The sequence below is a fragment of the Orycteropus afer genome, unplaced genomic scaffold (assembly GCF_000298275.1).
Source record: "Orycteropus afer afer isolate SDZICR_OR568_19922 unplaced genomic scaffold, OryAfe1.0 scaffold00272, whole genome shotgun sequence".
NCBI lineage: Eukaryota > Metazoa > Chordata > Mammalia > Tubulidentata > Orycteropodidae > Orycteropus > Orycteropus afer.
The window spans coordinates 2,081,475-2,104,659 of record NW_006921859.1 but is presented as its reverse complement, the minus strand read 5'-3'; the positions used below and the strand labels follow the sequence as shown (position 1 = coordinate 2,104,659).

Sequence of the window (23,185 nt, the reverse complement as noted above, 5' to 3'; positions counted from 1 at the left end):
TGAAGAAAACCAAAGACTCAGTGAAGCAATGAGTCCAAAGGACTAACAGCGCACGTGAACCACAGCCTCCTCTAGCCTGAGGCTGATGGTGTCCACCTACCACTACTGACCCCTCTGACCAGGGACACAACAGAAGGTCCTGTTTAGAATGGGATAAAAATGCAGAAGAAAATTCAAGTTCATAAAAATGACCAGACTTACTGGACTGACAAAGACTGGAGGAATCCCCTAGACTACTGCCCTAAGACAGACACCCTTTTAACCTGGGACTGAAGCCACTCTGGGAGGTCACCTTTCAAACAAATAATAGGTTGGCTTATAAGATAAATAGTAACACCCGTGAGAAATGTGCTATTTAGAACAATCAACTATATGAGACCAAGTGGGCAACATTTGCCCAAAAGCAAAGATAAGAAGGCAACAATGGGCGGAGAAACTGGATGGATGGAAATGGGGAGGGGAGGGTGGAAATGGGGAGAATGCATGGGGATAACCACCAATGTCTCAGCACCATTTGTGTATGAATTGTTGAATGGGAAACTAATTAGCTGTGTAAACTTTCACCTAAAACACAATAAAATGTTTAAAGAAAAAAGTGTTGGTTATGTACCAGGCTCTGAGATTTTTTTTGAATGTGGTAGAAATAAAACTAAGTGGTAAGAAGTGCTTTGCCAAATGCTACTGGTATGGCTTCTCTGACACAGCAGATGCTATAGCCAGTGGAAGTCCTAGAGAAGAGTAAGATGAAGACTGGCATATGTGAAGACAGAGGCAGTGGGGGGAGGCGAGTGGGGGGAGGTGGAGTATGTTCTACTTCCTAGAATAGTATTTTGGCACTGTTAATGGACTGTTCAGTGGTCTTCACTAATGACTTCAGAAGTATCAGCTGGAGAAAATGACTAGAAAAAAGATGTCTAAGGAAATAATTGTAACTATCAGTTACTGGTTTCAATTGCCTTTGTAATGCTCTCAACCTGGAGGTCCTTTCTCCCCTTCCTCGTCTGGCTACCTCTTACTGGCTAAGGCCACACTCAAATGTTACCTCCTCTCTGTGGTTGTCTCTATATCTCTTAGGTAGAAGCCACTGTTCTCTCGATACTTCATTGAGGACTCTGTTGCAACACTTATTGTACTGAAATGCCATGTCCTGTTCTCCTAGCCATTTGATTTGCCCCATGAGCTCCTAAAGGGCATGGATTATGTCAGCCACCAGCCATCTTTGATGATTAAGGTATGCCTGACTCAGGCCATGGTCTTTTCAATTGCCTTATTTGCATATAAAAGCTGGACAATGAAAAAGACGGAAGAAGAATCGATTCATTCAAATTGTGGTGGTGGCAAAGAATACTGAATATACCATGGATTGCCAGAAGCGTGAACGAATCAGTCTTGGATGAAGCACAGTCAGAATATTCCTTCAAAGCGAGGATGGCAAGTTTTCATCTTACTTGAACACCCCAGTAGGAAAGCCCAATGATCAGAAAAGGACATCATTTTTGGTAAACTGGAGGGTCAGAGGAAACAAGGGAAACCCTCAATGAGATGAGTTTGCACAAAAGCTACAACAATGGGCTCAAACATACCAACACAAACAAAGAATGGTGCGGGATCTGGCAAGTTTGGTTTTATTATATATAAGGTTTCCATGAGTCACACCTGACTCAGTGGCAGCTAACAGGAACATGACAACTATGTCTGCATCCTATGATGAACACAAAGCCATGTACATAAAGGTGCCCAGTAACAGTGGGACGAATGAGTGGATGAATGATGCACTGCGCACAAAATTTGTGCTTTGAATTCATTTCTGGGCAAACAATATGGGCTACACTTGACAACTAATAAATAAGGGGAGGGGTACGGTGTTTTCTATTCATGCAGCCACAGCAGGCTCACTCTTGACTGAACTCAGAAGCTTGCCTTGTGGCACTTGGCCCTGAAATATGGAAAGAGACCTCTGGAGCCCCAGAAATTGGAAATGAGGCTGGCAAGAACTTGGCAGCTCAGCAGGCCAACAAGAAGAGGACAAAGGAGTCAGAGCTTGGACCGCGGGATGCCCGAGGCACCTCACCTCTGTCTGAGACCACAGATAAGTCACAAGCAAGGGTGCAATATGTTCATGTGAAAACAGAAGCTCCAGCTTGTTGCTATAAAAAGCCTCAAGCATCTCAGTAAATGCAAATTGTTTTCAAATGGAAAAGTTTATTCTGCAGACAATCGGGAAACAGAAAAGGACTTCCAGAAGGCAAGGGAACCAATGGCTTTCGTTGTAGCATACAAGCAGTGCCCCTCTTACAAACAAGATCTCTTCCTGTGTCTTTAATTTTGTAGCTAAGGCGGAACAGGTACATATGATTCTTATTTAGCCTTACTTTAATACTCACAAAGGCTCAAAGGCTTCGCAATGATTTAAAGGCTATACAAGCAGAAAGTGAAGGTGACTGTGATGAGTTTGTTGGGAGTAGGGTTGGTTCAACTGTCTCAAAGTGAGGACAAATCTTCATAACATTAAAGGGCAAATAGGAATTGTGCAAGCCTGTCTTTGCTAATGTTGGGATTGCTAGTATCTTTCAGTCTCTTGGTCACCAGAGTGGTCTGACCAGAGAGGCATCAAGAGGGCTAGTATGGCATCAAACTGTGATCATCAGGTCAGAGTGGGGGGCAAAGGGCATGCATCTGAGGAGGAGCCACGGCTGCCAGCTCATTTGCTCTCATGCACAAGGGTCTCCTCATATAACTGGGAGTCGAGATGGTGGAGTAAGAGGGAAGAAGGTTCCATTTCCTGCACACCTCCCTTGTACCAGGTATTGTATTTTCATTTTCAGTCATCCTATCGGGCTAATATTATTCCCTCTCTACAAATGAGGAGGGTAATAGTGAGAGGTTTTGTCCTCACTGCCTGGGAGGCCCCTTCACCAGCTGTGATCATTAACCATCAGAACACTCTTCTCACTGCCATTCCTTTTTGTCATTGTAGGTTTGAAAAAAATCCAAGGGGCAATTAATACTCTGAGAGAGACTGAAAATATTCCTTGCCTGGAGGCAGAAGAATTGATTACACAACCTCTCTGGCCTTCTAGAACTGCAACGAACCTTCACAAACTTTAAGTCCTGTGGTTGCCAAACACTGTAGCTACAGATCCTTTCTGCAAAACAGATTATACAAAATAGATCAAAAAGGGACTACTGTGGTTGAAGTGGGGGTAGCAACTTCAGGGCCACCCACTCATCTCTTATCAAACCAGCTGCTAGGGGAAACTAGGTTGAAAACTATTCTTTTTTGATCCTATCCTCTCATATGGGAGCTCTGGTGGCGTAGTGCCTAAGGCATTAGACAGCTAACCAGAAGGCTGGTGGTTCAAACCCACTAGCTATTCCTCGAAAGGAAGATTGGGCAATCCACTTCCGTAGTGATACTGCCTCGGAGACCCAAAGAGGGGTCACTATGAGTTGGATCTGACTCAACAGCAGTAAGTGTTATTCCTGTCTCTAGCCTACATCCTTCTTCCCTGGACTAGAGACCCTCGGAATATCCAACTGCCTACTAGACTGCCCTCCTACTAGATAAAAATACCACAGAATCAATATGTGCTAAGAAAATTCAGGTCCCATCAGTCTCTGCTCTCGACCACCTTGGTTGATTGCATGCTTTTTACCCAGTTAATTAAGCTAGAACTCAAAGATTCACCCTTGACTCCTTCCTCTCTCTTCCCCCCAAACCTAACTAGTCACTGAGCCCAGGGTGGTTCACTATGGAAATACTTCTGCTGGTGCCTGTCTCTCCTCTCCATCTCCACTGAGTCTGCCTAAACTCTGGCCTATGTCATATTTGAATTCTCAGAGACCCTGAACTGGTTCCCCTGCAAGGAATTCTAGAGCTGCCAAAGTTCTTTCTAAAATGAAAATGTAATCACGTTTCTCCTCTGGTTAAAGACTTCTGATGACCTTCCATCACCCATGGAATTAAGCTCAATGCAACCACAGCTTTTTGCAACTTGACCCCAACCTCACTTTTCCAGCTCAGAATTCATGATCCCTCACCTTTGCTCTAGATCGGGGGTCATCAAACTTTCTCTGTAAAGGGCCCAGGGTAAATATATACCTATGTGGGCAATCCATCGCTGGACAATCCATTGGTGTAACAACTACTCAACTGTGTCATTTTAGCCTAAAAGCAGCCATAGACAACGCATCAGTGAATGAATGTGACTGTGTCCCAAAAATTATTTATTTATGAACACTGAGATTTGAATTTCATATGATTTTTAAGTATCATGAAACATTACCCTTCTTTTGATTTTTTTCTTCAGCCCTTTAAAAAATGTAAAAACAATTCTTAGCTCAAGGGCCATACAAAAACAAGAGGACGAGATTTGCCTGCAGGCTATATTCTGCAGCACCTGCTCTTAACCAAAAAAAAAGACCAGCTCCCACTGAGTTGATTCTCACATATGGTGACCCCATGTGCTCAGAGAAGTGTACTCCATAGGACTTTCAAGGCTCTGACCTTCTGGAAGCTGATCACCAGGCCTTTCTTCCCAGGTGCCTCTGAGTGGGTTCCAACTGCCAACCTTTTGGTTAGTAATGGAACACTTAACCATTTGCACCACCTGGGGACTCCAGACCCCTCCCTTCTCTAGACCCACATACATATCTGCGGGTTTTCAGTTTCACGCTTTCTTCCCTTTGTTCTACCTGGCACGCTTCTTTCTGTTGTTGCTCTGGTATCTTTTTGAGACCCACATTAAAGCAATGTCTTCTTTTTTTGGCTTTCCTTAAGCCCGTTGGGCATGGAGCCCTGGTGACACAGGGTTACAGTGCTTGGCTGCTAACTCAAAAGTTGGCAGTTCAAACCTACCAGCCACTCAGTGGGAGAAAGATGAAGCAGTCAGATTTACAGCTTTGGAAACCCTATGAGGCAGGTATCCTCTGTCCTATAGGGTCTCTCTGAGTCAGAGCTGCCAGGACAGCAGTGGGCTTTTGGAATCCTGCTGGGCAAAATTAATTGCTCATTTATCTCTAGTCCTAGAACTCTAAATCAGGCCTCAATTCTGGCTCTTCTCAGGCTGTAAGGAGTTACAGATTTGTGTGTGTTCCTCTCTTTAAACTGTTCTCCTTGACAGCAGAGATTGGGCTCATCGTGTTCATCTTTTTATGCTGTCACATGGTAATGCTACACAGAAAATGTCTGTTAAATCGAAGAGAACTGCCCACTTTCCAATGGTCAGCTACAGGCTGAGTCAGACTAGAACGTGGGTCTTCTGGATGCCGTGTGGTATTAGTCAAAGTAGTGTCTGGCCACCAACCCCTCTAAATTCTGATGGGTCTGAGAGAAGAATGTAATGTACTGTCTTGTAGGTTATTTTTCTCTTTTGAATTTACTTTTTGTTCCTCTGGGGGGAAAATACATCAATGCAATTAGGAGTTGGTAATTATTAGCTCTGAAGTGCCATAAATCATTTGAGACTCTAATGCCATAAAGCTGAACACAGGGGAACTGGATCCTGTGCAGCTGGTACTGCAGCTGCCCCTGCAGATCCACTCTTCTAACGTGTCTGCCTAGCTCTGTGCCCCAGGAGGCTGGCCTCTGGACCGCGAGAGAGCAAGGAACCCATTGGTAAAGCAAGGTGGCTTTCCAGGGTAGAGAAGGGTGTCTGGGGACTATACTACTGGTTTCCTAGTGCCTGGTTTCCAGTTGGGTTGGCCCAGGGGAGGCATAGCAGGAGATGTGAGGGAGGTAGGGAGGGAGGAACTTGAGATCAGCGTACGCATCCCCGGGCTCCTGCTCCCTATACTATGAGCTGGCAGTGTCCAGGCTCTTAGAGGCACACTCACTCTGCCATGAGGCCTCTTTTCCATGGTTCCAACTCTCCCCATCCCCTCCCCTGGTCCCTTCAAATGCAGTAGTGGTAAAACTCAAAAATCAAACTCACTGCCATTGAGTCAGAATCTTTACGCAGCAGACTGCCTCATCTTTCCTCCCCTGGAGCTGCCGGTGGGTTCCAACCCCTGACCTTTATGGTTAGCAGCCAAATGGCTTAATCACTAAACCACCAGAGCTCCTGGGCAGTGGTAAAGTTCTCCCTAATCTTTAGTCTCTGGCCTTGCCATCCCTTGTGGGTTCCTTGGGTGGTGCATATGGTTAACATGATCAGCTGCTAACTAAAAGTTTGGAGATTAGAGTTTACCCAGAAGTGCCTAGGGAGAAAAGCCTGGCAATCTACTTCTGAAAAATCAACAATTGAAAACCTATAAAATATAACTCTACTCTGACATACATGGTTGTTATGAGTCAGAGTTGGCTTAAGCGCAACTGTTTCCCCCCTCTGTAAGAGGCCCTGCACTAAACCTTCTTCAGTTAATGCCATGCAGTATGCCTTCTGCCTCCCAGAATGCATTTACAACTAGTAGAACTTAGGTTGGTCGTTATGGTTCACGTTTTCATTCCTTTAGAGCAGTGGTTCTCAACCAGGAGCAATCTTTATCTCTCATGGGATATGTGGCAAAGACTGGAAATATTTTTGGTTGTCACAACAGTGTGTGTGTGTGTGCAGGAATTTTGGGGGAGGGAGGTCAAGTGGCTATTTGCATCTTGTAGGTAGATGATGCTAAATATCCTACAACGCACGGAACAGTCCCCCACAACAGGGAATTATCCAGCCCACAATGTCAATAATGCTGAGGTTGAGAAATTCTCCTTTACAGTCACCAATTAAATTTCTAAATGATCATTGTGTACTCCTGTACTGTGCACACTCAGTCTGGAAAACACTAGAAAAAGGAAGTTCCAGAAGAGGACCATTTATTAACAATTGGTACATATCACAGTAATCGTGCAAGATCCAGATTAATACTACTGGGATTCAACTGCTGACTCTAACACACTATGGATGAGACCAGAGCCAGTTATGTGCCCTCTTTGTGCCTCTCTCTCCTAATCTGTAATATGGGGCTAATAATAGTACCCACCTCACACAACTCCTATTAGAAATGAGTGAAATAAAGTCAAGTACCTGAAACCTAGAACCAAACCAAAATCAAATTCACTGCCATCGAGTCAATTCCAGTAGTGACCCCCATAGGGTTTCCAAGGCTGTAAATCTTTACAGAAATAGACTGCCTCATCTTTCTTCTGCTGAGTGGCTGGTGGGTTCAAACCACCGATTTTTTTTGGTTAGCAGCCAAATGCCTAACTACTGCACCACCAGAGCTCCTCTGAAACCTAGAAGTCTTCTGTAAGTGTTAGCACACACTAATATGCAAATATCCATGCTTGGGTGTGATAAGGTAGTTCCAAACCAAAATCAAACCCACTGCCATTGAGTCAATTCCAACTCACAGCAACCCTTTAGGATTGAGTAGTTTCCAAGGCTGTAAATCTTTACTGAAGCAGATTGCCTTATCTTTCTCTCATGGAGTGGCTGATGGATTTGAACTACTGACTTTCTGGTTAGCAGCCAAATGCTTTAACCACTACACCAGCAGAGCTCCTCAATAAGGTAGGTAGACATGTACACCCATGTTCATCGCAGCACTATTTACAATAGCAAAAAGATGCAAACAACCTAGGTGCTCATCAACAGACGAATGGACAACCAAACTATGGCATATATACATAACGGAATACTATGCAACACTAAAGAATGATGTAGAATCTGCAAAACACTGCATAACATGGATGAACTTGGAGGACATTATGCTGAGTGAAATAAGTCATCACAGAAGGACAAATATTGTATTAGTTCATTATTGTAAAAAGTCAAGGGAAGGTTTCTGTATGGAAGGAAGGTTTCATTGTTGGTTGCCAGGGGTGGCAGAGAGGGGAGGGAACACTGTAAAAATAAAAAAATACAATAAAAAATAAGGTAGATAGAGGATAAGATGAGGTCTGCTTTCCAGAAGTTCACAACTAAAACAATGTTTTTCAGATTGTGGTTGTCCCCCGTTGCAGGCTTATGAAATCAACTTAGAGGTGACTTGCATTAAAAAATGGAAAAGAACACTGCTAGATAGGTAGAGACAAGTAATGATTTGGGTGAAGGGAAAAAGGTAAATAAATAAAAATAAAATCCTTAAAAAAAAAAAAGATATAGACAACAGAGGCAAATACTACTACAAGCACAACATTTTTAAAAAAATGGAGAAGAAAATTTTTAGGATGCATAGCATTTAGTATAGATATCACCTGGTAACATTCCCTTTTAGTTCTATAGTTGCACGTGTATTCTAGGTTGTGATGTAAAATAGCTTTTATTCTATGGAGCAACCCAAGTTCAATTCCTGGCCAATGCACCTAATATGCAGCCACCAGCAATCTGTCAGTGGAGGCTTGAGTGTTACTATAATGCTGAACAGGTTTCAGTAGAGCTTCTGGACTAAGACAGACTAGGAAGAAAGATCTAACAATCTGCTTTTGAAAATCAGCCAGTGACAACCCTATGGATCACAACAGAAGACCGTCCTGTCCACAACTGATCATGGTGAGGGTGCAGGATTGGGCAGCGTTTCATTCTGTTGTACGTGGGTCACCAGGAGTAGAGAGCTGACTAGATTGCAACTAACAACACTGCAGGGTGAGATTTAGAAAACAAAGTTTAAAAGCTACCAAAACCCAAAAGAACCAAACTCATTGCCATGGATTCAAAAAAATAAAATAAAATAAAATAAACTCACTGTCTTGGAAACCCCTTCTTGGGTTTCCGAGGTGGTATCACTACGGAAGTAGATTGCCCAGCCTTCCTTCTGAGGAGTAGCTGGTGGGTTTGAACCGCCAGCCTTCTGGTTAGCTGTCAAATACCTTAGGCACTATGCCACCAGAGCTCCCTTAAAAGCTACAGGTCCTTGAAAACTATGGCCACATAAAAACCAGCTCATTGTAGCAGCTGTAATCATAATTGCCAAAAAGTGAAAGCAACTCAGATATCCTTCTATAAGTGAATGGATAAACAAACTATAGTATATCCATACAATGGAGTATTATTCTATGATAAAGAGAAATGTGCTATCAGGGCATGAAAAGACAGAGAAAACGTTAAGTGCATAACTCTGAGAGAAAGAAGACAGTCTGAAAAAGCTATATACTGTATGATTCCAACTATATGACATTCTGGGAAAGGTGAAACTATAGAGATAGCAAAAAGATCAGGGGTTGCCAGGGGAAAGGGACAAACAGGTGTGGCCCAGGACATTTTAAGGACAGAGAAACTATTCTGCTTGATAATGTAATGGTGGACAGATGGCATTATGTATTTGTCAAAACCCACAGAACTGAAATGGAAACTATGGACTTCAGTTAATAATAACATATCAGTATTGGTTCATCAATTATAACAAATGTAAAATGTATGCAGGAGGGAAGGAGATATATGAGAACTCTGTATTCTGCATGATTTTTCTGTAGATCTAACAAAACTGCTCCAAAAAATAAAACATTTTTTAAAAAAGCATTAGAATAGGAAAGGAAAGACAATGTGAAGTACTGGAAGTGGAGGCCCTATGATTTCGCAGAAAGATGCACATAGGCTTGCAAATGATTTGAAGTTTTACCACTTAACAGGCTGTGTGACCTCGGACTAGTTCCACAACCTCTCTGAGCCTCAGCTCCCTCAGATAAAAAATGGGAATAAAAACACCTATGTCACTGCCTTGATGGGTATATCCGATGGAGCAGTGCATGCAAAGTGCCCAGCACAGAGCCTGGCGCACAGCAGATGCCTAGTCTGAGTTCTTGTTCTTTATTGTCTGGCATCAAATGTACAATGGCAAACAGGCCTTTAATAATGTGAAATATTAGAAACACCTGGTACTTATTTAATCAGATAAAATTATAACAATCACCTCTGCTTTCCTATTTTGGATAACACAATGGAAGATTCAGACAGGTGCCCCACTCACTCTCACTCAACCTCAGCAGTAGGAAAAATGTCTGGGGAAAGCTCCTAGAGAAAGTCTTTGTTAAGCTCATCAGATCAAATTGGTTTCTTGTTTATTTTTTAAATATTTCAAACATGTCCTGCTACCCAAGGCCAAGTAAATGAGGCCGTTCATAAAAGCTTCAGATTAAAAGGTAACGCTTCCTCCTCCAGGGCTGCTTTTATTTCCATTTCCAGCCATCTGGGGTCTGGCAGCAAAGGCTTAGCTCTGCCCTGTCCTGCCTCAGCTGAGCTGTCCTGGCTGGGGCCAGCAGGCTCTCGGCCTCTGCTGCTGAGGGCTCTGGTTTGAAGGAGCAAACTGCTGAGAATTCCTCACGAAGCCTTTGACTTGTCCTCTCGGAATCCAACGCTCCTCCTCAGTACACTCTCGGCTGTGTTTCTGTTTCACTTTTCACATTAATTATCAGGCCCATAGTTCCCTGAGTGGTGCGCTGGACTACTGACCTAAAAGTTGGTGGTTTGAACCTACCCTGCAGCACCAAAGAAGAAAGGTTTGGCAATCAGCTTCTATAAAGATTATAGCCAAAAAAATTAAAAAATCAACCCTATGGAGCATTTCAGGAGCTCTGGTGGCCTAGTGCCTAAGGCATTTGACTGCTAAGCAGAAGGCTGGTGGTTCAAACCCACCAGCTACTCCTTGGAAGGAAGGTTGGGCAATCTACTTCTGTAGTGATACTGCCTTGGAAATCCAAGGAGGGGTCGCTACGCGTCGGGTCTGACTTGATGGCAGTGAGTTTGGTTTTATGGAGCAGTTCTACTCTATAACACATAGGTTGCCATGAGTCAGAATTGACTCCACTGCAATGGGTTATGTTTTGGGGTTTGGCTTATCATGCTCACACTGCAATTATTTCTAAGTATGCAGATTTACTACCCTGCAACCTAAGCCCACTCCTCTTTTTATTCCCCAGAGCCTTTGCAGGGTCTTATATAGAGTCAGTGTGTAATGTTGAATCAATTACAACCAATCTTAATTTGTGATTGATCACAGTTAAAGGCTCAAGAAGCAAGTTATGAGGCCAACCCTAAATGTTTATTTCTATAAATTTCAAACACTTGGAATAAATTCAAGACAGGAAAGGAATGTTGTCATCTACTCCCACATGTCCAATGGGTTTTGAAATCCTCCATGTGGAGAGCTCTCCTTCTTTAGGTCTGTTGTTGGCTGCCATTGAGTCAGCTCTCGATCATGGTGACCCTGTGCACCATGGAACGAAATGCTGCCTGGTTCTGCACCATCCCCAGGGTTGGTGGCAGATCGGACTTTGTGATCCACAGGGTTTTTCACTGGCTGCTTTTCAGAAGTACGTTGCCCAGCCTCTCTCCCTTGTCCATCTTAGTCTGGAAGCTCCATTGAAACCTGTTCAGCATCAGAGCAACACGCAGGCCTCCACTGACAGATGGCTGGTGGGTACACGTCAGGTGCACTGGAAAGAAATCTACCACTGAACCACCAATGCCCCCTCTGCACTGCTGGCCTGCCCTATTTATAGGCAGCTCTTGGGGCTAGGCAATTCTTCATTATTGGGGCCTAAATCTACTTACCTTCAATTTTTGCCCACCAATCCTGGCCTGATCTCTCTGGCCACCAGACAGTTCTTTACAGATCTGGGCATCTAAGCTACCAAACCCACTGGCATCAAGTTGATTCTGACTCATAGCAACCCTACAGGACAGGGCAGAACTGTCTCATATGGTTTCTAAGGCTGTAATCTTTATAGAAGCAGTCACCTCTTTCTCCCATGGAGAGGCTAGTGGGTTCAAACCACCCATCTTCTGGTTTGCAGTTGAGTGCTTTAATCATTGCACCCTCCAGAGTCTTTGCCTATGCTGGTAATATGTTTGTGTTCTAGATAAAATTAAAAACAGTTAGAATGTGGGCTGCTCTCTTACATTGTTCTGGGGTAGGCTGAAGTTTGGTGGTTAAGAGGGTGGGCTCTGGACTCAAATGGCAAAGGTTCAGATAACTTGGGGCAACCGCTTAATGTCTCTAAGCCTCAGCTTCTTCATCTATAAAATGGGGGTGGGTGTATCTGGGTGGCAGAAACATATAAGCGCTTGGCTACTAACCTAAAGGTTGGCAGTTTGAATCCACCAGCGGTGCCTGGGAAAAAAGGCCTGGCAATTTCCTTCTGAAAGATCACTGCCATTAAAAACCCTATGGAGCACACTTTTACTCTGACACAAATGGAGTCACCATGAATTGGAGTTGACACAATTGCAACTGGTTTGGTTTTTTGGTTTTTGAGAATATTTATCTCACAGGACAATGATGAGGATTAAGCAAGATGATACTTATCAGGTGCCTAGAATACTGCCTCACTCTTAGAAGGCCCTCAGGGAAGATGAACTGCTATGATTAGCCTGGCCCTAAGAGGTAGCTTGGACTACACAATTAGACAATGCCACAGACCACAGGACAGATGAAGAAACCCAGAAGTCTGCAAATAGGAACAGAACAACCAAGGCAAGGATACTTGGAAGCTGCAGGAGCCCAGTTTGGGGAAAGGATGAGCCCTTCCAGGTATCACTGCCCCACCCACAAAGCATAACAGTAGGCCGTAGGCCCTGCCTACCTTGGTACTGGGCACTGAAGCCACGCTGTCGGTGGTTGCCATCCGATGTGAAGTGCAGCCGCAGCCAGTTCTTGCTGCTGATGACGGGGGCTGGGAGGCTGGCTCCAGTAAACCTGTGGGGACAGTAAGCAGGACCAGGTCAGGGCCACAGCTGAGCTGGACAGAAGCCTGGGCATCCAGGTGTCTCTCCACTTCGCATGTCTACTAAGGCCTCAGCCTAGCCCTTCAAGTGGGAAGAGGAGGTCTGACTGCCCCACTGTCCTCAATAGCCCAGGGCCTGAGCAGCTGGAGGGGAGCTTGGTGACCCCTCCAGGGTCTCATTTCACCCTTGAGTTTCCCTGAGATGCTGAGAGGAGGGGGTGGATTCTTCAAGCCTGGAGTAGAATTGCAGCCCCCCAACCAAAGTTCTAGACTCCACCCTTATAGCAGAGGTCCAGCCCTCCCAGGAGATGTACAGCTGTCCCCCTAGCAGAGGTCTTGCTGTCCCTACCATGCTCCTCAGGCCCCCAAGATGTCAGGAGAAAGGACTTGGGGCAACTATAACAGGCAGTGTGACCCTTCACAGGTGTAGGAGCTTGTTCTTAGGTCACTCCTCTGGCTCCTCCCCCTGCACCAGCAGGCCCCCAACCATCTCTCCCCAACCCTCACAACAGCTGCATGCTTTTCCTGTTTGACTTGCCCCACCTCCCTTAGATTAGCCTCTTGTTTCCAACATGTCCAACCTTCTCGTGACTCTATCCCTCTGCTCAGTGGGTAGGCAGCCCTGGCAGCCACCTGCTGCTCCATCTCTTTGACCATAGATCCCGTTCTGTCACCACCTCTCCAAGCTGGCTGCTATTCTGCCCTGGCCTGGGACCTCTCCCACCATCATGGCACTGGCCCAGCCTCTTGATTGACTGCCATCTTGAGCCAACTTCCAGCCCAATCTGGTCTTTCCTCCCAGGGTTACTCAGGGTACCAGAACTTCCAGTGGCTCCCAGTGCCTACACAGACTGGCCTTCCAAACTTTCCAACATGCCCTTGCTTGGACAGCCCTCCAGGAATTTCCTCCCGTCTTCTTTTCTCTGGACCACCCACTCCACAGTCTGCAGCTGGACGATGCTCAGTGTCTTCTAGCCATTCCTCCCTGCATACAAATCAGCCACCGAAAGCTCTCAGGATGAAGTTCAAATTCAGGGCTGTTTCTGATTTAGCCAATTCACTCCTCATTCAATCCTGTCTGCTCCCATTCCAACACATACTCCCTACCTGTCTCCCAGGCATTCTGTGTGTTTTCCTTTTCCTGAGTCTTTGCTCTTTCTGCCTAGAGTGCTACCTACTTGTACCCCTCCCAGCTGCATCACCCATATCTACCTGGAGACAATGTAGGGAAACTCCTCAAATGTTACATCCCCAAGAAAGCCTTTCCTACTCTCCTTGGCCTTGAAACCACCAAATTAGGGTTCAGATCCAGGCTTCACCACTTAGTACAATGTGACCTTGGACCAGTTACTTAACCTTTCTGGAATGAGAATAATAGTAGCCTGAAGACTTCATGGGGATAAATGAAAGCCCTCATGGGCAAAGAACATAGGCCAGGATTTGACACATATTAGTTCAATAAATATAGTTTTCCTATCCCCTCCTCTGAGATGCCATCGCATTTTATGCAAAGTATAATTCAGTTAACTAGGTGTGGGTCTCCCTAAGGTAACTCAAAGGAGGCAGCGTAGTTTAGTGGTAAAGAAGCTCGGGCTCTGGAGTATGATCTTAGGAATTTTTCTCACTGACTCAGGAGCCATGCCTATAAAATGGGGATAATAATATGTTCTGGTTACCTAGTGCCACTCTGACAAAAATATACCACAAATGGGATGGCTTAAACAAACAGGAGTTTATTCTCTTACAGTTCGGGAGGCTACAAGTCCAAGTTCAAAGTACCAGGCTCTAGGGGCTGGGTGAAAGCCCTCAACTTTGGGGTCCAGCTCTGCCTCCTGCTCCCGGCCCACTGGAGCTAGAGGCATTTCCTCACTCAGACAGCTGCTGGCTGCTGAGGCTGAGAAGCCCCAAGGTTGACAATTAAAAAGGCCCAGTCCCGATGTTACCAAACCACACAGCAGGCCATTAACTTAAGTCCACTGTAAGTTCCAAGATCAGCAGAGCATAGCAGGCTGCTGACAATGACACAACTACATGCAGGGTCCAAGCATGCCATAGGCTAGAGACCATTCCCAAGACTTCTCCTTATATACAGGAAGCAGACTACATACCCAAAGCAGCTACTCAGCTGCTTGTGGTAGATCTCACCATGGAGTTGATTGCCAGTCTCATCATGGGGAATACTACCACCAGCTGCCCAGCCACTCAACCAGGCCCAGCCAAGTTGACACACATACATAACTACCACATAATAACTCCTCCCTTAAAGGGCTGCAGGAATAATATGCAAAAAGATCTCAGTACACCAATGCACTGTTCACAAGTGCCAAAAGGTAGAAACAGCCTAAATGTCCATCAACAGATGAATGCATAAACAAAAGGTGGTACATATACACAATGGAATCCTACTATGCCACAAAGAGAAATGATGTCCTAATGCATGCCACAGCATGGGTGAACCTTGACAACATCATGCTGAGAGAAATAAGTCAGTTCCAAAAGGACAAATACTGTATGATCTCACTCACATGAAATGAGCAAATACACAGAACCCAAAGCTTAGTAGTCACCAGGGGTGGGAAGGAAGGGGGAAGGTGGAGTTGCATAGAGAGCTATTAGGGCTCTGAGCTTCTGATAATGGTGGTGGTAGAATAGTTCAGAAAAAGATAGTGATAATGGTTGCATAACATGAAGAATGTAATCAATGCCCTGTATAATGCATGTAAAAACTGTTCAACTGGTAAATGTTTTGTTATGTACATTTACTAGACACACACACACACACACACACATGCACACACACACACAGGAGCATAAGACCTTAGCACAGTCTCTGGTAAATACTGAGCCCTCAGAAATGATAGGTGCTATTTTATTCTTCATTCTCACACCTAACACAGCACTTGTTACAAAATAGGTGTGCCAAAGTCCCATCAAGGAAACACAGGTGGCATTAGGAAAAGGGAGGACATCGAATTGTGCACATAAGAGATAGACGACAGATGCTAATACCAACCAGTATATCCACAATAATGCATTACCATTAACACCAAACACCAGGCTACAGATAAACACATAAACATCTGAGAAGATCAGATGGGGGCCAATGAACAGGAGTATACTTTAGACCAAGGATAGATTCAGTGGAGGCTAATATTGCACAGATACCAGTGATACAAAATACCTGCAATCCTTACAGAAACAGCAGAAGACAGGCATAAAGTAATCCCTCACAGACAGCCAGACACTGTGGGTTAGAGATTCAATGGATCTACTGACTCAGGACCATATAGTACTGGGGGACACCAGACTCAACTGGCACAACAAAATACAAAAAAGTCTTGTTCCTCATCCTACATTGGTAAGTAGCGACTGGGGCTTTAAGGCTCTCAAGCGGCAATCTAAGATGCAGCTAATGGTCTCCTATCATCAGAAGCGAAGAACAGGGCAACAAACAAACAAACAAACAGGAAACAGACAAACAAACAAGGGCATTTGGAAGCAATCAGCCCTAGGACATGATGGCCCTCGAGACCAGAAGAACTAGATGGTGCCTGGCTATCAATGCCAAGCACTCAGGAAGGGATCAAATCTGGAGATCCTGGATAGAGTGGGAGGAAAAACATGGAACAAAATTTAAAAAATTCAATAATGACCAGAATTACTGGTCAGATGGAGTGTGACAAGACCTCCAATACTATGGCCCTGGGATACACTCTGGGCCCGGAATAAAACTCACTTTCAGGGGCTGGATCTCAACCCAATAGTAAACAAGACATAAATGCAGACCACTCAACCCAGGCTGATGCAGCCACATACTCTATGGAAATGCATCCCTTGGAGCAACTGACCACTGGGCACCAGAGGGGCAACATTTGCATGAAGGAAATGCAGGACACACAGGAGTGCATAACTATGAGGGGCATGGGGGGTGGCAGTTACTGCGCAGGGAGGGCAGGAGAGAGAAAGAAAAAAAAGAGAAGAAAACACAGGTGGCATGTGCACCTGAGGATAATTTGAGGAGTTTAATGAATGGACAATGGGTTCAGGTATAGCAAGGATTGTGAGGCTGGCACAGGACTGGGCAGTGTTTTGTTCTGTTGTAATTAGGGTCACTATGAGTCAGAGCCGACTCGACGGCACCCAACAACATCAATGAATGGACTCTACAAAGGTGAGGGCAGGCTATGGGGAAGGCACTAAGGATAGTGCAGTGTCATGGGGCTGCTAACAGGGGACTCAGTACCACTCCCAGGCCTGGAGGGGAGAGGAGAGGGAATGGTTACCCTCAAATGAGAAAGGGTACAGCTAGTTTGTAAAAATCACTTCAGGAGGCAGCAAGGAATGAAAACCCTGAATTTACTGTCCTCCTTTTCCTCCTCCAATCTTCTGCTATTGCTCTTATTGTTCTAACCCAATTGGAGGATAGAAGACAAGGAAGTGTACTGATGCATCCCACAGGTAACATCTCTTTAGGCATGGAGCAAGGTGGAGAAGGGTAGGGAGAGGATGTGGAAGGGCAAGTGGAATAGATTCAGTATAGAGGTCTTCATGGGAGCTCTGGTAGCATAGTGCCTAAGGCACTTGACTGCTAACTAGAAGGCTGGTGGTTCAAACCCACCAGCCACTCCTCGGAAGGAAGATGGGGCAATCTACTTCCGTAGTGATACTGCCTTGGAAACCCAAGGAGGGGTGCTATGAGTTGGGTCCGACTCGACAGCACATGACAACAGTAGGTCTTCATAAATATGTATTCAACAAAAGAACTAAACCAAGGAGCGTCACACACCCTGCAAAACCGAGTTCTTCCTATGATGAAAATGCTGACATCACCAAACTCTACGAATATAACCCATATTGCTATGGGAAGAGCTATTATAGAAACCAATTACTGTATTTCACCAGATCCCATTTAAAATAGTTTATTACTGGCTGAGTCATTTAAGTGTCCTACGGAGCCACAAACAGCACTACTTTTTTTTTTCTTTTCTTTTTTTTTCCCCTTGGCCAAATTCAATTCTACCTTGATGACAAAGCTTGGAGGCTATTTACATAAGGGAAGTAGAAATCTGGAGAATTTACCTGAATAATTCAGAACCAAAGGTTCTAACTGCAAAAGGGAATGGGAGACGTGGAACTGAAGCCACTCCTGGGGGCCACTTCTCAACCAAATAATAGACTAGCCTATAAAATAAATAATCGCACCCATGAGAGATGTGCTCCTTAGAAAAATCAACTATGTGAGACCGAAAGGGCAACATTTGCCCCCAAGTAAAGATGACAAGGCAGGAAGGGGCAGACTGAATGGAAATGGGGGAGCCAGGGTGGACCAGCAGAGAGCACTGACACATCTTGGAGATTACGACCAATGTCACAAACAGCTTGTGTATGAATTACTGATACCAAAACCAAAAGCAAACTCACTGGCATCGAGTCGGATCCGACTCACAGCAACCCCTCCCCTTGGGTTTCTGAGGTGGTATCACTATGGAAGTAGATTGCCCACCTTCCTTCCAAGGAGTGGCTGGTGGGAACCGCCAGCCTTCTGGTTAGCAGTCAAATGCCTTACCCACTGCACCATGAGAGCTCCTTGAATTACTGATAGGAAAAGTAATTTACTGTCTAAACTTTTATCTAAAGAACAATAAAATGCTCAAAAACATAAATAGAATAAAATAAAAATGGTGTGCACATACACAACAAAAAAGGAATGAGGGGAGAGTAGGATATTACTGATCTCCATTGTCTATGCACAAGAGTTACAGAATAATGGGACGTCAGGGAGGTCTTCGCAGCCCCCTGGATGTGAGTAGGTTTGAATGCTTTAACCTCTAAGTTGTATAGACCGGGAGGCCCAGGACTTCTCCCTGTCTGTCTCTCCCACACCCTTACCCACTCCCAGGAAGTGCCATGCAGTGTTCATTCCCAAGGCTTAAATTCTCAGGACCAGTCTTGTCCATGCATCTTTCTTCTTTTTAAAATTGTTATTAAAAAAGAAATTTTAAAAAATCACGCACACATACACATCTATCTATATTTGCCATTTTATTTGAAATTCAAGAAGCATTTATTGGGTAAGTGTCAGGCACTGTAATAAGTATAATAAGTAAAGAGAGGGACAGAGATATATTGCTCTCCCCCTTCATGCCCAGGTCTGAGATCTCAATATACATACATCCACATGTATGTATATATCTATGTAGCCCTGGTGGCACAGTGGTCAAAATATTCGGCTGCTAACTGAAAGGTCAGCGGTTCAAACCCACAAGCTGTTTCCTGGGAGAAAGAAGTGTCATTATGCTTCTGTAAAGATTATAGCCTTTGAAACTCTACAGGGCAGTTCTACCCTTTCCTGTAGGGTCACTGTGAGTTGGAATGGACTCAGTGAGATGGATTGACACAGTGGCTGCAACAATGGGCTCAAGCATAGCAAGGATTGCAAGGATGGTGTGGGACCGTGGAGTGTTTCGTTCTGTTGTACAGAGTCACGCAGTGCAGTGCATCATTTAATATGGCTCTTCTAGCTATGGTCTTTGGGACTCCCACCAGATGACTGGGTGGGACTATGCAGCTGTGAGGTGCCTGTGGCCCACCAAGGAGATTAGACAGCTTGTTAGTAATGTAAATAAGGTACATGGCACCCTTCTGGGGATGAGACCAGGCAAATAATGCATATAGACCCCTAACATGGGGATTGCTCAGTTTTGCTATTCAGCTAGGCTTAAAATGAGCCATCTCAGAGGAGGAAAATGCCTTACCCACTGCACCATGAGAGCTCCTTGAATTACTGATAGGAAAAGTAATTTGCTGTCTAAACTTTTATCTAAGGAACAATAAAATGCTCAAAAACATAAATAGAATAAAATAAAAATGTTATGCACACACACAACAAAAAAGGAATGAGGGGAGAGTAGGATATTACTGATCTCCATTGTCTGTGCACCAGACTTACAGAGTAACGGGATGTCAGGGAGGTCTTCGCCGCCCCCGGATGTGAGTAGGTTTGACTGCTTTAACCTCTAGTTGTATAGACTGGGAGGCCCAGGACTTCTCCCTGTCTGTCTCTCCCACACCCTTATCCACTCCCAGGAAGTGCCATGCAGTGGAGGGGATCTCACTGCCATCAAGAGTGAAGTACATCCTTGGACCTGAGATCCGTGCACCGAGACAGCAGAGAGACGGCAGCAGCAGAGGCAGCAGAACCAAAAGACAGGCACAAGACAGAGGCAGGATTCCTGGCCCACGTAGCAAGAAAGCTGAGTGCTTTCTGGCAGGTGGCTTGCTGGCAGAGTGGGGTGCCTCTGTGGGCACCTGTTGGTAAAGGTAAAAGAGCTTTGTAACACTGGTGCAAGCAGGGCAGAGGCCGAGACCAGAGGCAAGCATGCCTGTGGCACGGCTGATAAGAAAGAAGCTGTCCTAATTGAAAAATTGTATCCTGAGTTGTTTCTGATCCTGAATTGTAACTTGTTACTTGCCTAATAAACCCCATAATTGTGAGTATTGTCTGTGAATTCTGTGTACCATTGCAACAAATTACTGAACCAAGCAGAGAAGTAGAGTGCTGTGGGAGGGACGGAGGGTGTGAGAATTGGTAAAAGCATTGAAGGGTGGCAGCATGTCTGACCTCAGCCTCTTAGGAATCAGCCTTGGGCTGCTGGTGGTGATTTTCTCTCCCTCTCGTCAAGTTAGAGGAGGTCAGATGCTGCCCCTATGCCTTTTCTGTAGTTCGGTATGAGTCAGCTCCAACTCAGTGGTACCTAACAACAACATATATACACTAGGGTATGCTATATGCCATGTATATATATGGTTTCAACCACCAGCCTTCTGGTTAGCAGTCAAATGTCTCTCTCTCTCTCTCTCTCATATATATATATATATATACACACACACACACACACACATATATATATATTAAAAAATTTAATATTGTTCACATGTACAATTTAGTGTGATCAATTTAATTAATCATGTTATATAGCCATTACTAGGGGCTCTGGTGGCATAGTGCTTAAGGCACTTGACTGCTAACCAGAAGATTGGCCGTTCAAACCCACCAGCCACTCCTCGGAAGAAAGGTTGGGCAATCTACTTCCGTAAGTGATACTGCCTTGGAAACCCAAGGAGGGGTCGTTATGAGTCGGGTCCGACTCGATGGCAAACAACAACAACAACATAGCCATTACTAATATCCATTGCCAAATTTTCCATCACCATAAGCAGAAAGTCATTGCTTCCTAAGCAATGATTCCCCTTTCCCCCTCCCTCCCACCACTGGTAACCACTGGAAACTTTGGTCTCCGTACATTTGCCTATTCTAGATATTTCATATACTGAGATCATACAATATTTGTACTTTTGTGATTGACATTTCACTCAGTGTAATGTTTCAAGGTTCCTCCATGATTTCCAACATTTTTACCCATACCCTTCAGTGATACTAATTATGCTCACCATGTTATACAATCACCACCATCTGCTTCCAAATTTTTTCGTTACCCTTAACAGAAACTCAGTGCCCCTTTGGAAACCCAATTGGGATGGCTATGAGTCAGAATTGACTCCATGGCAGTGAGGATTTTCTGTTTTTCTTTTTTAAGTAAGACTAAGGAGTCTTGGTGGCTCAAGGGTTATGTGCTTGGCTGTTGGCCAACATCTTGGCAGTTCAGACCCACATAGTGGTTCCACAGGAAAAAGCCCAGTGATGTGCTTCCTTAAATGTTACCACCAAGAAAACCTTACTCTGTCACAGGGGCTTGCTATGAGTTGAAAATCAACCTGACAGCACCGACCAATGACGGAGAAAAACTAATCTACAGGCACAGAAAGCAAATCAGTGGTTGCAGGGACTGAGGGTGACTGGCAGACCTGGGAATTGACTGGAAACAGATACAAGGGAGTGTTTTGGGGTGATGGGGTAAGACAGGATTTATATGGGATATACACATTTATCAAAGCTCCAAAGAACTATGCATTGGAAATGGGTACATTTTATCCTATTAGATGATACCTTAATAAACTCAAACCAGTGATCCTCACAGTGACTCTAACTCATGGTGATCCCATGTGTATCCAAGTAGAACTGTACTTCACAGGGTTTTCAATGGCTGCTTTGTTGGAAGTAGATTGCCAGATGTTTCTTCTGAGGTGCCTCTGGGTGGGCACAAACTGCCAACCTTTTGGTTACTACAGTGTCCTTGACACTGACCACTGCACCAACCAGGGACTCCTAGTGGCACAGTGGTTAAGGCATTTTGGCTGCTAACTGAGAGGTCGGTGATTCAAACCCACCAATTACTCTGCAGGAGAAAGATGAAGCAGTCTGTTTCTGTAAAGATTTATAGCCTTGGAAACCCTATGGGGCACTTCTACCCAGTCTTCTAGAGTCACTATGAGTTGAAATCAATTTGATGGCAGTGGATTCTTTTTTTTTTTTCTGTCCAGTTGACTGACTTACAGTGAGCCTGTGTGCTGGAGAGTAGAACTGCACTCCACAGGATTTTCAAAGCAGTGACCTCTCAGAAACAGATCCTCAGGTCTTTCTTGCAAGGTACATCTGGGTAGGTTAGAACCACCACCCTTTCAGTTCATGGTCTTTGCACCACGCAGGGACTCCATAACTTAATAGAGTTAACTAAAACAAAACTCAATTCTATCCTCCATGTAAAAGACCTTATTATGGCCTAAAGACTTTAAAAGAATTAGTGTTCTCCTCCCCTGTTTATGCTCCAGTCACATAGGTCTCCTTGCTGTTCAAAACTGGCTAGACATGCTCCTGCCTCAGGGCCTTTGCACCTGATGTTTCCTCTGCCTGCTATGCTGGCTCTTCTTCCAGACCTCCACCTGACTCACCTCTTCACTTCCTCCAAGTGTTTGATCAAATACCATTTCTCTGTAAGCTCTCTTGGCCTGACCCCTGCTGCCTTTCTTCCCTCAGTAAATGTGTGCACATGCACATGGGCGCGCGCGCGCGCACACACACACACACACACACACACACACACTGACCTCCAGGCAAACAGAGGAGCTTTCGTGTACTGGCAAAATGACTGCCCTTTTGTACTTCTCTGCACTTGCACTTCCTACGTTTTATGCCTTCTCACTGTACCACCTGGCTGCACAGACAAGGGAAGAAATTTGCTGAAGGTCACGTAGCTATTAACTGGCAGAGATGGGATTCAAACTGAGGTCATCCAACTCACAGCCTATGCACTCAGCCACTGCATCATACTGACACATACATACAAGGATGAAAGAAGGCGGAAGGAACAATTTAGGCTGAATTCCATTCTGTTCCTACTCTGCCCCTCCCACCTTCCCCCAGGATCCTCTTTAATTTTGCTTCCTCTTAGAATCATAATTAAAGGAGAGAAGCACAAAGAGAGATTTTCCCCTTCAAACCTTTCTGTCCACATTAACTTCACTATGGGGGGTCTGGGGAATTCCAAGTTCACCCAGAAAATTGCAATTGCAGTACAACATAAAATGTATTTAAGCAATTACACACATTTTTTTTTTCTTTTTGGTAAATTGACTTCC

General features: G+C 44.7%; 1 protein-coding gene across 1 annotated transcript in view; it reads right to left on the bottom strand.

The window, feature by feature from the left end:
• CSMD2 (CUB and Sushi multiple domains 2) overlaps positions 1-23,185 on the bottom strand; it is a 972,087-nt gene that overhangs the window by 456,286 nt on the left and 492,616 nt on the right. The window contains exon 6 of the mRNA XM_007950414.1: positions 12,509-12,621. Within this exon, the coding sequence (XP_007948605.1) occupies positions 12,509-12,621 (113 nt within the window). The remainder of the gene's footprint in view (positions 1-12,508; positions 12,622-23,185) is intronic.